At 37.0% G+C, this 16,845-nt stretch overlaps 1 protein-coding gene and 1 long non-coding RNA gene across 3 annotated transcripts in view; one reads left to right on the top strand and one right to left on the bottom strand.

Moving 5' to 3' along the window:
• The first annotated feature begins 225 nt into the window (after positions 1-225).
• The window catches only part of fliI (FLII actin remodeling protein), a 33,058-nt gene continuing 16,438 nt past the window's right edge, over positions 226-16,845 (top strand). Inside the window, exons 1-6 of the mRNA XM_034975879.2 lie at positions 226-365; positions 453-563; positions 915-1,153; positions 2,046-2,207; positions 2,855-3,069; positions 16,320-16,542. Of these exons, the coding sequence (XP_034831770.1) occupies positions 303-365; positions 453-563; positions 915-1,153; positions 2,046-2,207; positions 2,855-3,069; positions 16,320-16,542 (1,013 nt within the window). The 5' untranslated portion in view covers positions 226-302. The remainder of the gene's footprint in view (positions 366-452; positions 564-914; positions 1,154-2,045; positions 2,208-2,854; positions 3,070-16,319; positions 16,543-16,845) is intronic.
• Positions 6,070-10,489, bottom strand: LOC138403312 (uncharacterized). 2 transcript variants are annotated; one of them, XR_011237597.1, is made up of 4 exons: positions 9,265-10,489; positions 7,448-9,218; positions 6,322-6,458; positions 6,070-6,232 (listed from the first exon to the last, which is right to left on the bottom strand). It is a non-coding gene; the product is annotated as an uncharacterized lncRNA (long non-coding RNA). The 2 variants fall into 2 exon arrangements; XR_011237596.1 differs by having other exon boundaries at positions 7,448-10,489.

The following is a 16,845-nucleotide window of genomic DNA, read 5'->3' as shown; positions in this document are numbered from 1 at the left end:
CATGGCTTAAAGTTAAGGCAATTGCACATGCACCAATCGCGACATGCACACAAAGAGAAGCAAACGAACACTAGTTGAGTGTTTTCACTTGTCAACTTGATAAACTCAAAAAATTACAATCCAGAGCCGTAAGCCCAGTTTAAAAAACTATAAAATTGACAGTTGACAAGGTTGACATCAATTTGCTTGACATGCTTGACATTGACAAATGACAATAAAATTATAAGCAAGTTTAGAAAAAAGTTGATGGAGGATAGATGAAATCGAAACCAATGTTTTAAATTCTCCATAACACTAGAAACATGGCAAATACAGGGCTGTTGCCTTTCGTTCGTGGTGTCGATTTTACCTGCAATGATTTCAGTGTAAGTTGATGTAAATTTGCTTTTTCGGAGACATGTTTTGGTATCACAAGTTAATCTCTGCTTTTATGTGGCCTATTCTAATTACAGGGTGACAAATTCCCAGATGCTATTCGGTACATGACTGGACTTCAATGGCTCAGGCTAGATAAAACTAACTTGGATGAAATCCCTGAAGAATTGGGGAAGCTAATGAAATTGGTGAGTACTGAGTATGTACCTAATTTGCATCTTTGTTTACATCCTAAGCCAATTAATTCTTTTTTACTCAAAACAAGTTGTGATCAACAGTGCTAAACGCAAACAGTGCTCTTCTTATTATATTATTCTTTGCAAAGATAAATTGTTAAGAAGTTATGTTTGACAATATTTTATGAAAAACCTAAGTAACTATGAATTGACCCCACATTGATCAATTGTTTTCTTTATCATCAAGTGTTCATTATACAATCTAAACCCACGTCAAAACTAAAGTCGTGTAAAAAAACTATATAAGTAAATTATATATATATATATAAGTAATTTCCACTAATCTCTTTCTTTATTTTGTAGGAAAATTTGTCCATAAAAAACAATAACTTGGAGAAGTTGTTTGGGGAATTGACTGAGCTAAAATGCCTACGTTCACTAAACGTAAGGCATAACAATGTAAAGAGTTCGGGCATACCGGCTGAACTGTTTAGCTTAGAGGAATTGACAACTTTAGATCTCTCACATAATAGACTGAAACAAGTACCTGAAGGGTTGGATAAAGCTAAATCTTTGCTTGTGTTAAATCTCAGTCATAATAAGTAAGTATAGCAATTATAGTCATTATCATCAACTTATCACTGGCCCATTACTGAGCACAGGTCTATCTACAAAAGGGTAAATTTTTTCCTTTATTTTACAAAAATGATCTTTTTTTACTTTTGATTTTTATGAGGGCCTCCCACTCAAAACTTGCTGTAATTTACTGAGCATATTTAGGACTTCTCAAGGTTTCGAGGCCTTCTAGACCCGAGGCCCAGGGTGGACTGCTCCCTCTGTCCTATCTTTACTCTGCCACTGGAAGGATCCCATATTTAAAACACCAATGTGCCAAAGGGATAGTAAAACAACTTATTATAGTTATTCTTTTTTCCAAAGACTATTTTGCTATGTGTGTGAGAGTGCACACATACACATTTTTACTGTGTGTGTGGCTCTCCTTCTCTACCGCGACGTGGCTTACGTTATCAATTATTGGTACACTCACTACTATACAGGGTGTAACCAGAACGCTAGCAAAAACCTAGCGTTATTGTTATACTACCTAAGCACAATCCAATACCAATAACCATTTGCCTCATTTTGTAGTTTTAGTGATTTAATATTTTTCAATGATGCAATGTATAGCGTTAAAAATGCCTCACGGTCAATGCCTCACCGACGACGCGGCATGACTCCGAATGGCCTACTTCCGCAACGTACATTTACCTCTAGCATCAGTCAGATGTTTTATTTGCAATATAATATCGTGAACATTTACAAAAAAAAATTCGCGTTTTTTTCTGTGGTATCATATCAGTAATCATCAGTACTATCACCTGTCTTCGTTTTTGCTAGCGTTCTGGTTACCCTCTTTATACAAGGCTGAGCAGTCATGAAACAACTATACCATAAAAGTTTTGTAATAAAATTGGCACATCATACATGTTTTAGGATAGAAAGCATACCACCGACACTGTTCGTACAGTTGACAGACCTGTTGTTCCTGGACCTGTCCAATAACTCTCTGGAGACTCTGCCCCCTCAGACTAGACGACTGGCGAACCTGCAGACTCTGGTACTCAATGATAACCCACTAGGACTATTTCAGTTGAGGTAAATGTATTTACTAGATGATGATACATGTGGATTTCGGTCTTTAAAAATCCCATGGGAACTCTTTGGTTTTCTAGGATAAAAGTAGCCTATGTCACACTCCAGGTCTTTGATTATACCCATGCAAAAAATTACGTCAATCCGTTGTTCCGTTGCGATTGACCAACAAACAAACAAACACACTTTCGCATTGATAATAAGGGTATTGATTTTAGACCTACTTCAAAAATGTATCTATGATCCTATTTTCTGTCATGTATGAACTGAATTTTTAATTGTCTTTTACTTAATAATATGGTGTACTATTGGTCACATTAAACTGTATGCTTACTGCATAATATTTGGTTTTTAATTATATAAACTTCAATAAAAGTGCATCCATCATGTATGCATGAATAAACATCGTCTAGGCAAGCATGCCCTATCTTGGCTGCATCATCACTTGCCAGCAGGTTTGATTGCAGCCTATAAATTAAAAAAAAAACTGCAATTTTGCAGTTGACTCACAGTCTATCTATATAGGCACTAAGAACTGTACACACTGTGCCAACTTTTATCCTAGCTATCGATTGACCAAGCATGTAGGCTGTAGTTAGCCTAAATATAGACTCAAAGGGAGCTTATAAAATGTGCCTATTTTTTTACAGACAGTTACCATCACTACAAAGCCTGGAAACACTTCATATGCGCAACACGCAGAGAACGCTTGCAAATCTACCAACATCATTGGATACTCTCTGCAACCTGTCAGACGTGGACCTCTCCAAGAATGCCCTAACTAAAGTACCAGATGCCCTCTACTCCTTACTGAACTTGAAAAGGCTAAATCTAAGTGATAATGAGATTACAGAAATATCATCAGGTACGCCAAAGAGAGCTTAGGCTTTAGCCTATTTATGCTTTTAGCACACTGACACATTCGAATTTTGAACGCAATATGCCTTACGGCGATTACGCACTGCACTTCCGTGACGTCATCCAAGTTCTATCCGTCATCCGTGAGAATACCAGCGATTATCTACGACATATGTCATAAGTTCCTATACAAAACAAAAAGGAACATATTTTCACGGACTCGGATGGGATGCGTAACCGCCGTTAGCCTATGTATGCTTTTAGCACACTGACACATTCGAATTTCGAACACAATATGCCTAAGATTACGCACTCATGCGATCCGAGTCCGTGCAAATATGTTTCTTTTTGGAACTATTTCGTAGATATTTTTTATATCCGTATTTTCACGGATTCCGATCGGATGAGTGCGTGATCGCTGCTACGCCTTAGACAACAGGTGATATATGTTTTGCCATCATATGCAAACGTTTTTGTGTGCTAAAAGTGTTGATACATATATTAAAAACTCTAAACTCTAAAGCATTTAAAAGCCTCTGCACACAACTTTCCAATGTGTTTGTGTCACGTACAGTTACCAACACTTTTTAAAGCGTAGGCATGTATTCAATCCCATACTTAAAGTTATACCACACTAGCTTGTTTGATTTGTACACATTAAAAAACCGGCCAAGTACGAGTCAAACTCGCGCATCGAGGGTTCCGTACTACAGTCGTATTTTTTCGACATTTTGCACGATAAATAAAAATCTGTTTTAGAATGTACAAGTAAAGCCCTTTCATATGATACCCCACTTGGTATAGTAGTCTTACTTTGAAATTTGAGAATACTAATTATTATTTGTTCATGAACACATCTCAATTTAATTTTTTGAATGAAGCCAAGTCTTACCATTAGCTTAAACTACAAAACACCTGCTTATTGTAATTAATGCTAATGAGTCAATTTTCGCAATTTACATTGTTATAAAATAGTTCACTACGACTTACGCACATAAAGATTTAGATAAAAACATTTCACATTACTTCAATTAAGGCTAGGCCACACAATAGTACTGAAATATTGTGGCTAATTCTGTTGGACACAATCTCCAAAGTTAACTTAATTGACAGGTCTAAATCTATCTAGTGTACTTTTTTGCAAGAAGCATTGTGAAAGGGATAAAAAAAGGAGATCAACCATCTCCCATAGATCATTGGGCCCAGAAAATACAAGTTCCAAATTAGTGTGATTTGTTAAATAAAAATATATCCTTTAGACTGCTTTAGTTTCAGTTTGAGTGACAATTGCATAATCAAAATATATGGGCTCAAATCAATAGTTAGGTTGTGTTAGATAATGTGTTATGTAATCTATTTATATAAAAGGAAAAGGTGACTGACTGACTGATCTATCAACGCACAACTCAAACTACTGGGGGATCGCGCTGAAATTCGGCATGCAGATAGCTATTATGACGTAGGCGTCCGCTAAGAAAGGATTTTGCAAAATTCAATCCCTAAGGGGGTGAAATAGGGGTTTGAAATTTGTGTAGGCCATGCGGACGAAGTCGCGAGCATAAGCTAGTTTTAATAATAATTAGACGACTAGTGTACTGTTTAGATTGGTTTCCTTAAGGTGACGCTGGATGCACGTCCGAACTGCTCGGCCCACGTGGGTAACCTGTATGCTATTTCACCTAACATTGTGATAGAAAGAAATAGACTCAGTGATGAGCAGTGTAGCGAGTGCATGCGCTCACACTAGCGTCCGGATATATTGATGATGGCACACAGATAGTTGGACAGATGTCACCGATGAATTTTTGTAAATATATGATTTATGAAGGAACTACTTATTTCAATTATTATTGTATAAGATTTTATGGAAGAGCGGGGTCGCCTGCCACGAGTACTCGTAGCAATACTAAAACAGTTACTGGGATGGTCCCAATTACTACGCACTATGTGAAATTGTTTTACCTACTGAAATAAATATTTTTTAATTTTTTTTTGAATGATAATGATTACCTACTTATCTTTTGATGAATACTATAAAATCTCACTTACATACATACCTATTAGGTAACTACTGCCTCAGCGTGTATAAACAACTCGTATATATTATAGAAATCCATACTTCTATGAAGTGTCTGTCTGTAATTTCGAAATAACTACCGCAAGCTCATAATATTGTTATTTGAACTGTACCATAACAGCTGAATCAAACGTTTTTAAAAACTGTCTGTCTGTCTGTCTGTTTGAACGGGCTAATCTTCGGAACGGCAGAACCTATTTTGACGGGACTTTTACAGACAAGTAGAGGATTAACAAAGGATACTTTTTTAACCGACTTTTAAAAAAGGAGTTGTGTTTTTCTACCTATGTACACAGAAATCTCCGAGATTTCTGAACCGATTTGCGTATTTTTTTAATTGATAAAGAAACTTTGCAACATTGTCCTATATAAAATGTCATTTTATATAGGACACACAGGATTTCAACTCCTCAATCCTGATGCTGCAGGGGACATGACCACCAAAACTTATGGGATTTTGAAACTGTCGGTTATAAATTGATATTGGAGGTAGGTACCTATATCTATCAAGTAAAGACTTTATCATTGAACTCAAAGACCCACTTCTCGACCCTGATGCTGTACCTAAGGAATTGCATTGCTAAATCGTGGTGATCCCACGGAATTTTAAATGAATCATCGCCCACGCCCGTTCGGTACCCTCATTCCGCACATTGTTTTGATTAGTCAGTCCACCAATCACAACAAAGCATTCTCCCCTGTCCCCCGCCAACATTTTACGATTTTGTTTTCATGTAAAACCTTGTATATGCGTACTCTAGGAGTTGAATTCTCTGTGCTGGCGGATTACCTATTAGGAACACATGATTACACATTCGTTTGTCTGTGAAAATAACTTTTGTTGCCTACACTTATCTATTAGTAGCGACTAAAAACTATATATACTATCTACTTGTGTATACAAAAGTCAAAATAAATTCCACTTTGATCTCAAAAATGAAAATTTTATTTTTATAAGTAGGAAGTAGGTACAATTCAATTTCCCTCTAAAAGCCCACTACACACATAAACACAATATGTATCATTTTCTGTTTCAACAGTCACATTAGATGTATCATTCGACGCAGAACTATTGAAGCTCTCCATTTCATTTCTGGAATTAATAAACATACAATCAACATAATTATATTGTGAGTATTATCTATATAGAATGTATGCAAAAAACATAGCATAACAACTTACAAGTATGGGATGGTAGACCTTTCAATATTTAGTACAGAATTGAATGTTGCAGTATCATGTTGGATTTCAGTGGTACGTATATTGGGCATATTCATTTTATTTTCCTTGTTTTCTTCTAAAAGGAATGTCTTGAGTCACTAAAATACAACATAATTCAGCATTGACAAATCTGACAACAAATAGTTAATCTCTATATTATATAAAAATGAATCGCTGAATGTGTTGCTGATCGCAAATCTCGAGAACAGCTGCACCGATTTCGCTAATTCTTTTTGATAATATTCCTTGAAGTACGGGGATGGTTCTTATGGAGAGAATTTTTTTAAAAAAGTCCTGAAAAAGAATCGACTGTAGGCGGTGCGAAGTTCGTCGGGGCAGCTAGTAACATAATAATTATATTATCCTAATCCTAATCTAAATATTTAAAAGAAAAAGGTGACTGACTGACTGACTGACTGACTGACTGACTGACTGACTGACTGACTGACTGACTGACTGACTGACTGACTGACTGACTGACTGACTGACTGACTGATCTATCAACGCACAGCTCAAAATACTGGACGGATCGTGCTGAAATTTGGCATGCAGATAGCTATTATGACGCAGGCATCCACTAAGAAGGGATTTTTGAAAATTCAACTCTGGAGGGGGTGAAATAGGGGTTCGAAATTTTGTGTAGCCCACGCGGACGAAGTCGCGAGCATAAGCTAGTCTATAATATAAAAATGAATCACTAAATGTCATCGCAAATCTCGAGAACAGCTGAACCGATTTCGCTAATTCTTTTTTTAAATTAGGTATTCCTTGAAGTACGAGGATGGTTCTTACCGAGAGAAAAATTTAAAAAATTTGAATCGACTGTTAGGCCGTAGGCGGAACGAAGTTCGCCAGGGCAGCTAGTGGAATTATAAATGTGAAAGTGTAGATGTTTGGATGTTTGTTACTCAATCACGCAAAAAAGGCTGAACGGATTTGAATGAAATTTAGAATTCTTAACTGGATTAACACATAGGCTACTTTTTATCCCGGAAAATCAAAGAGTTCCCGCGGGATTTTGAAAAATGTGAAATCCACGCGGGCGAAGTCGCGGGCATTAGCTAGTATCTAAATAATATCAACTTACAAACACAGTGTCAAATTTTCAGAAGCTGGCTCTAAATGGTACGGTGTGATAGCATCATAATCTAATTCAATTCGATTTTTTGCTTTGTCGTTTCCTTGTCAAAGAAAATCCTGTGATCCACTAAAATAGAAGTATAATATATAAGTATTTATTGAAAATAAATAAATGTCATCATCAAATTCACCATCCTGGAGAACCTTGAAAACGACACTCGCGTCTATTTTTTATAAAAAGTGCTGGCCCGCCATCTTAGATTAAAAAATTAATGTCATTATCAAAACCAGCATCCTGGAAACCCTGAAAACGACACCCATTTCTATTTTTTGTGAAAAGTGCATGTCTGCTATTTTGGATTTGAAAATAAATGTCATTATCAAATTCAGCATCCCGGAAAAGTACATATTCAGTCAAATAAAATTCCCCTCGAGTCACATTGTTACTCACGTCGGGTGTGACTCACAGGAATAACCCCGAAAAAGTAATGGCATTATCATCACAAGATAATATTATGGTTTGGAAAGATTCTGATGAATTTTAATAGATCTCCTCTTTGCAAGGGATTTGCTTTTGCGAGTCTAAACCGTTTCTTTTTCCTCTTCCGCCAATCCATTTTTGTTTCTGTTACATGAAAACTCAAGTATATAATTAAATTGTCTAAGCACACAATATGACCTACATACTTATATTTGAAATGAAATGAAATGAAATGAAATGAAAATCTTTTTGAAAATGTATTTATGTATTTGTAACTAGATGATACACGCGACTTCGTCCGCGAGGATATAGTGGTTTTTTAATCCCGCGAGAACTCTTTCAAAAGCGATCACTATTTCAAATTTCAGCCAAATCCGTCTTGTACTTTTTGCGTGAAAGGGTAACAAACCTATACACACACACACGCAGATACAAAATTTCGCCTTTATAATATAAGTGTGATTTGACAACCCTGACTTTCGGAATTCGGATAAGTCCAAATTATATTTTATTACTAGTTGATGCCCCCAACTTCGTCCGCGTGGAATTAGGTTTTTAAAAATCCCGTGGGAACTCTTTGATTTTCCGGGATAAAAAGTAGCCTATGTGTTAATTTAGGGTATACCCTAAATTAACACTTTTATCTATCTCCATTCCCAATTTCATCCAAAACCGTTCAGCCGTTTTTGTGTGATTGAGTAACAAACATCCAAACATCCACACACACACATCACTACACCTATTATAAATGTGAAAGTGTGTTTGTTTGTTGGTTCGTTGGTTTGTCCTTCAATCACGTCGCAACAGAGCAACGGATCGAAGTGATTTTTTGCATGGGTATGGTTGACCTGGAGAGTGACATAGGCTACTTTTTATCCCGGAAAATCAAAGAGTTTCCACGGGATTTTTAAAAATCTAATTCCACGCGTACGAAGTCGCGGGCATCACCTCATCATCATCATGATCAACCCATCGCCGGCTCACTACAGAGCAGGGGTCTCCTCTCAGAGTGAGAAGGGTTTTGGCCATAGTCTACCACGCTGGCCATGTGCGGATTGGTAGAATTCACACACCTTTGAGAACATTATGGAGAACTCGGCATGCAGGTTTCCTCACGATGTTTTCCTTTACCGTTAAAGCAAGTGATATTTAATTAATTAAAACGCGTATAACTCCGAAAAGTTAGAGGTGCGTGCCCGGGATCGAACCCCCCGACCTCCGTTTAGAAGGCGGACGTCCTAACCACTAGGCTATCATAGCTTCACCTAGTTTATAATATTAGTAGGATATATGTAAACTACTACCACCAGCTGTCGATACGATGCATTCTAAAATAAATCGACCGACCGACCGACAGACCGACCGGCCAAGTACGAGTCAGACTCGCGCCCCGAGGTTTCCGTACTACAATAGTAAAATGTTTATCTCTAAATCTCTGTTTAGAGATAAGCATTTACAATGTAACTTAATTTATTACTACTATGTAACTAGAATTTCGGTACATATAAAAATGAATCGCTAAATGTGTTGCTGATCGCAAATCTCGAGAACAGCTGAACCGATTTCGCTAATTCTTTTTTTATAATATTCCTTGAAGTACGAATATGGTTCTTACGTAGAGAAAATTTTTAAAAAAATCCTGAAAAAGAATCGACTGTTAGGCGGTACGAAGTTCGCCGGGGCAGCTAGTGAAAAATAAAAATAAATAAATAGGTAAATAGTATTTTTTGACATTTTGCATGATGAATCAAAAACTATTTAGTATGCACTAGATGATGCCCGTAACTTCGTCCGCGTGGATTTAGGTTTTTTAAAAATCCCGTGGGAACTTTGATTTTCCGAGATCAAAAGTCAAAGTCAAATGATTTGTTCAAAATAGGTAATAAATTACTCTTTTCGATTGTCAGTTGTTGGATTTGTAAAATATAGTGGTGATAATTATTTCGCAAACGCTACGAGGGTTCCAAACGTGCCCAAGACTGAGAAGAGCCCACAGCTAACTCAGCCGGGTATTCTTTTTATTATCACCACTTTACAAAATCATAAATTAAACTTATTAGAACTATCACAAAGCCGAGCAACTCATTTCCAAGCTTGCTTATCATTTAAATAATCCTTTACAATGTAATAGGATTTTTTAATTAGTTTACGTTTTATGAAAACTTTGAACTTATGACAGTCACTTTGAACTTATGACAGTCACTTTTTTTTTTAATTTATTTATGTTTTTATATACGTACAATAAATTTTCAAAAATATATTGATTATGCACTGTCATAATTTTAACTTCTCTAAATTTAGTTCTCAGCGACTCTCGTGGTCCCATACTATATATGGCTCGAACAGCCCTTTTCTGCAGCACAAAAATAGAATTTATATCAGCAGCATTACCCCATAATAATTCCGTGGTGCCATCTGAATCAGGGTTTCTACTGAAAACCAGCGCTGTATGTTTTTGTACTTGTGCAAGACAATATGCATTTATGCTGAGTAGGGACCTTTTTTTTGGGTTGTGCCACACATGACATACTTTATTCCGGCGCTTCTTCTACTTGAGGTTTTTTGACTTTATTACTCAAGTAGGGTGACATGGTAAACAGTGAACCACTAAAATTTCAAACATTTATAGATCCACCCTACGTGAATGTAGTTAAGAACTATTGGCATTAGACGAAAGGTAATTTATTAAACTTGTGTTTTGCATATCAATTTCAGCACTAATTGTAATAGTTTATAGGTAATATTGTTTTATTTAAAAGATGGCGAATGGTTCACTGTGTACCAGTATATGTACACAGTGAATCAGGGGGTGAGTCGACAGTGAACCAATGTGTACACAGTGAATCATCATTTTAATTACCTACATTTGTCACATATTTAAAAATATTTATTGATATAAATGTCGTTAAATAAAACTACAGTAAAGTAATATTTAATCATTTCTTTATATATTTGTATTCTTTAGCAACAATCACATAAAATCAGTAGGTACAAAAAACAAACTAGTAGATACTAATTTAACTTACAAATCTAATTAGGAATACTGACTATATAAATTAAAGCTTGGATTTTTATATTTCCACTTATTAGTATTTTCACATAAATCTTCTCATAGTTGAATATTTTAAATTACATTCTTGTGCTGCTTTGTGTATACTCATTCCGTTTTTTACAAGATCTACAGTTTTTTTCATGTCTTTTGCATCATGTCCGCCAATTTTTCGATTTTTTACTGTAGTTCGACACATTCTAAAACAAAAAGATTACTATTATTATATTAAGTAGTAGATCTTCTTTTAACGCCTTTTTGTTCATAACAATCACAGTTGAAAGTTAATGGATAAATTGTATCGGACATAATGAACAAAGTGATTGGTACACAGTGAACCATGGTTCACTGTGTACCCTACGATTTTGAGCCACTGTGTGCAGACACCACTTTCTAACCTTTAAGGTTACATAACTATTAAACATACCAAATTCAAAGGATATTTATATATCTAAGTTATTAAGGAACAATTACTTTACACATGGAAACAGTGCAATATAATGTTACTAAATATACAATGATTCTAGAAAGAAAATAAATGAAAACACGTGTACTTACTTTTTTTGGCTCCAAGGACAAAACCATACACTGTGCCACTGTTACGGGCGGGAGAGCGCCGTCGACTGGGGAGTGCGGGAGGTGGTAGAAGGCGAATTGTTTCGCGTTTGCAGTACGGTTTAGCAACGTCGCGTTTTTGAGATATGAGTGGTGGTGCACTGTGTACTACTGGGCCACTGTTTACCACCTGACCCTATAAGAGGCGCTGGGATAACCTAACCAGTTGGTAACTGGTAATGTGTGGTACAGCTTTAAAAAATAAACGTTTTTTCTTTTCTTTCTTTTTCTTTTCTAATAATATGCCATATGACATAATGCTGTGAAAGTAACTAAAATATACTAGTCTCGCCGTTTCTATGTCTGTCAACTGGCGAATCTTTTTTACCGCATTTGCAGCAGAACTGTCTGTTCGATAAGTTATTTATATGAGAGCCCCATTGAAGTTTCGCATCTAACGTTATTTCCAGAAAAATAGCGGTATCCACTAAATCTTATTTATCATAAAAGTAGCCTATGTTCTTCCCCGGGATGCAAGCTATTTTTGTACCAAATTTCATCAAAATTGGTTAAATGGATGAGCTGTGAAAAGCTAGCAGACAGACAGACTACGCGTACTAGTACGCGTTGCGTACTTTATTTGTAAGACGGACAGACAGACAGACAACAAACTGATCCTATAAGGGTTCCTTTTTCCTTTTGAGGTACGGAATCCTAATGATCTCTCTTTTTGCACTGCATTTAACCTGAATCCAAGAATTTCCGATCCGAAATAGTCGTAAGCAAGACTGTATCGTCACCTACCACCAGGTGAGATTGCAGTCAAGGGCTAACTTGTATCTGAATCAATATTATTATTATTATTTTATTACTTATAATAAAACTGTAACAGGTGAAATTCTGTACATTGAAGATATTTTGAAATTTTTTTTTCGAGGGCACTCTATAATCGATACTGAACCCAAAACTGGATTTTTTTTCATTTTTGTCTGTCTGTCTGTCTGTCTGTCTGTCTGTATCACGGCCGCGCATCACGCTGAAACTACTGAATGGATTCCAATGAAACTTGGTACGATTTGACGTCATACTATGAGGATATAGGATATAGGATACTTTTTATCCCGAAATTCAGCATGGTTCCCTTAGGAGAGGGGTTGAAAGTTAAAATGTATACTGAGCTGTAATTCATTAACGCGTAGTCCGATTTCATTCATTCTTTTTTGTTAGAAACCATACATGTTAAAACTTCAAGTTCCAACTTCTCAACCATCATCATAATAATGACGGGTAGCTTTTGTACTTTTGGATTTCAATCAGCTGTTTTAGGAATAGTTGATGTTGAATTGATATTAAAGGTACGCTTAGAATAAACTATCTCTGGTTTAGGTACCAAGCAACGACTTCATAATTCAACTCGATATCCCAACTCTTCAACCCTGATGATGCAGGGTACTGGGTATTGCACTCCTAAGCCACTGTTGATTGTGAGATAATATTGTAGATGCCAAACATATATACCATTATTGAACTTTAAGTTCCAACTCTTCAATACTGATGCTGCAGGGTACTGCACTCCTATTCTATGGGTTTTAGGAACTGTTGTTGGTGAATTAATATTGTACCATTTACTATTGTACCAAACCACGACTACATGGTTGAACTCCGTTCACAAAAATCCACGCACTCCATCGAAATCCTATTCTATTCCAAACTTATTCGCCAGCGTGACAGGAGTGGAGAAGGCGGATAGGGACGTGTGAGGGGTGCAACGGATCAACGTGATTTTTTCCATCATCATCAGCCTGCGGTCGTCCACTGTTGGACATAGGCTTTCCCTAAAGAGCGCCACCACACCCGGTCCTCAGCCTTCCTCACCTAGCCACTTCCCGCCAGCCTCTGTATATCGTCGGTCCATCGTGCTGGAAGGCGTCCCACACTACGCTTACTTATACCTACGCGGTCTCCACTCAAGAACTTTCCGGCTCCAACGGCCATCACCTCTACGACAGGCATGACCTGCCTTCTTTTATCCCAGAAAATAAAAGAGTTCCCACGGGCTTTTGAAAACCTACATCCACGCGGACGAAGTCGCGGGCGTCAGCTAGTAAATAAATAAAAAAGTACTATTTGTACGAAGCGTTGCGTACTTTATTTGTAAGACGGACAGACAGACAGACAGACAGACAGACAGACAGATAGACGGACAGACAGACAGACGGACAGACCGACAGACGAACAGACGGACAGACGGACGGGCAGACGGACCGATGGACGGACCGACAGACGCATGGACGGACGGACGGACTGACGGACGGACGGACGGACGGACGGACGGACAGACGGACGGACGGACAGACGGACCGACAGACAGAGGGTTCCGTTTTTTCCTTCTGAGGTACGGAACCCTAAAAATACAAAGAAATACCACCAGGTAGGTACCTACCTACCTATATTATTATACATATACAGGTGCCTTTTTAGGGTTCCGTACTTTATAAGGAAAAAAGGGACCCTTAGGATCACTTCGTTGTCTGTCTGTCTGTCCGTCTCTCCGTCTGTGTCGTATCTGTCACACAAACCTATAGGATACTTCCCGTTGACCCAGAATCATGAAATTTAGTAGGTACGTAGGTCTTAGAGCACAAGTAAAGGAATAAATCCGAAAACCATAGATTTGTGATTACAACTTACAAAAAAAAATTAAAGTGTGTTAATGAAAAAATAATTAGTATTTTCAATTTTCAATGTATGATAAGTATACCAAGTGGGGTATTATATGAAAGGGCTTTACTTGTGTATTCTAAAACACATTTTTATTTATTTTTATGCATAATAGTTTTTGATTTATGGAGCAAAATGTCAAAAAAATACCTGAGTACGGAACCCTTGGTGCGCGAGCAACTCGCACTTGGCCGGTTTTTTAAAATTAGATAAAATAAATAACTAAACAAAGTTACTTACCTATTGTACTAGGACCACACGAGTAGATATCCCTACTAGGACCTCAACAACAAAGTCAGGTCAATAAACCAATGAATAAAATTGGTGTCCAAATTTCAAATTCCAGAGGTCAATGTACAAAATGCAATAAGTATTTGAAGGACTTATTGACTCTGCTCTGCTCAATCTTCTACACATTTGCATAGCCACTGAATAAAAATTAATTTTATAAAATCATTACGACTTTTGTTTTTGAAAACATATTAATAACAACAGTTGTCGTCATAGAAACCACAATATTACACGCGCAGCCGCGCGCCGCTGGGCTGGCCCTTCCCTCCGCCACCCGCGCGGTGTCTAATGTTTTGGGGTGAGAAGCATGATGATTTTAGCCGAAATCTAGCGCTTGAAAAGGGTTGAACAGTAGTTTGGGAAAAGTATTTTTGAGAAAAAACTACTGAATTTAGGTTTGCAAAGTAAAGTTATTTCAACTAATGAATAAATAAACTATGTCTAATGATAATTTTTTTTAGAATTTTCCTATTCCTAATCTTATTTATTTACGCCCAAAGTTGACATAAATTTAGTGTTAAAATAGGAATCTTTTGAGGCTCGTAACTTTTAAATCAATATTTTTTTCAATGTTTTAGATATCATTGAACCTAGATAATGACGAGATAAATCGATATAATTCTTAGTTTTGTGCGTACAATATCGAATATTGTTGTATTTTCCCTCCTACGTTTGTATGAAGAAAGCACCGAACTGAGCTGCCTTAAAGGAACTTGTAACATTTTACCTACATAAGTACCAAAAATAATCCTACATCCTACAGCACTTACACCATCCCACTATACAATTACAGAAATAATCTCGACAAAAACACAGACATTTCCGTTAATATTTTTCTATATTTTGCAACTGTAAAATCAATTTTTTTTGTGATTTTGGTTTACCATAAAATAAAGAATTTTTTTCAATAATATTTTTTTCTGTAACAAGACTGGGCCTAAAACTCGGCGGTCTCCTTTAGAACTATCTGACATTCAATTGCTTAAAATGCACATAACTCCGAAAAGTGACAGGTAAACTTGCGCATGGAAGGTCGACATCCTACTAGGCTATCACCCCTATCATCATGTAGTAAATAATAATGATTTAGCTTCAATACCCTTACATGTATGTAGTCTAAGCCTTAACTACTCTCATTATGCGTTGACGCATGTCGTTACACACAACAATTATCCAGATGAAGCTGTTAAACAGCTTTTTATCATCAATCAGTTTTCACTTATGCAAATACGTCGCTCGTACAGTATGCAATTATGGCAGATTGAGATCTCTCCACCGTAGCTCGAAGCCGTGCGTCATTGGGTGAGAGCATGCTATTTCAGTCCGCATTTACGCGAGGGATATACTCAAGAGCGAGATGCACGATGTTTTGACCGCGCGAATTAGTGATTGGTATTACGTCAATTTTACAAAACTAATCAATGTTTAGAAACCGCACTGTGAATGTCTTTCTACACCTAAATATATAAAAGGAAAAGGTTTCTGACTGTCTGATCTATCAACGCACAGCTCAAACTACTGGAGGGATCGGGCTGAAATTTGGCACGCAGATAGCTATTATGACGTAGGCATCCGCAAAGAAAGGGTTTCTGAAAATTTAACCCCTGAGGGGGGGAAATAGGGCTTTGAAACTTGTGTAGTCCACGCGGACGAAGTCGCGAGCATAAGCTAGTTTTCTTATAAGGATACGTGAAAGACGCGTTGCGTATTCGTCGCGCGTTGCTGCCATCGCGTGTTGTGTCTGAAGATGACTTTATTCTTTTTTTTGACAATCTTGTATAGCAATGGACATCTGGCAGAAACTGGAAAGTCTTAACCTATCTCGCAACAAGCTAACCGCACTGCCAGCTTCGCTGTGCAAGCTGCAGAACTTGCGAAGACTCCATGTTGATGATAATAAGTTGGACTTCGAGGGCATACCCTCGGGGATTGGGAAGCTGGGCAATTTAGAGGTGTTCTCGGCTGCCAATAATGTTCTGGAGATGATACCTGAAGGACTGTGCAGGTAAATATGGAAATCAAAGTCTAAAATATCTATGTTACCTTATTCGAATCGTAGATAGAGTAATAAAGGTAGATACAGGAACGTTTGCTTTCTCATTCACACTAAAAAGAGAGCACAGATAAAGTTACTAATGTGATAAACAGAGACGCAACTAACCTATTTTTGTCCCTTATCGTGTAACTGGTTTTTCTCAAGAATACATACCAGGAATGTAACTTTAGTTGCAAAACAAACTTTGAGAATTCGTGGCGTAATTGTATTTCTCATTAGTTATTTACTTGTTTTCACATAATAAACGTTTAA

The sequence above is a fragment of the Maniola hyperantus genome, chromosome 15 (genome assembly GCF_902806685.2).
Source record: "Maniola hyperantus chromosome 15, iAphHyp1.2, whole genome shotgun sequence".
Lineage (NCBI taxonomy): Eukaryota > Metazoa > Arthropoda > Insecta > Lepidoptera > Nymphalidae > Maniola > Maniola hyperantus.
This window is presented reverse-complemented; position numbering and strand designations above follow the sequence as displayed.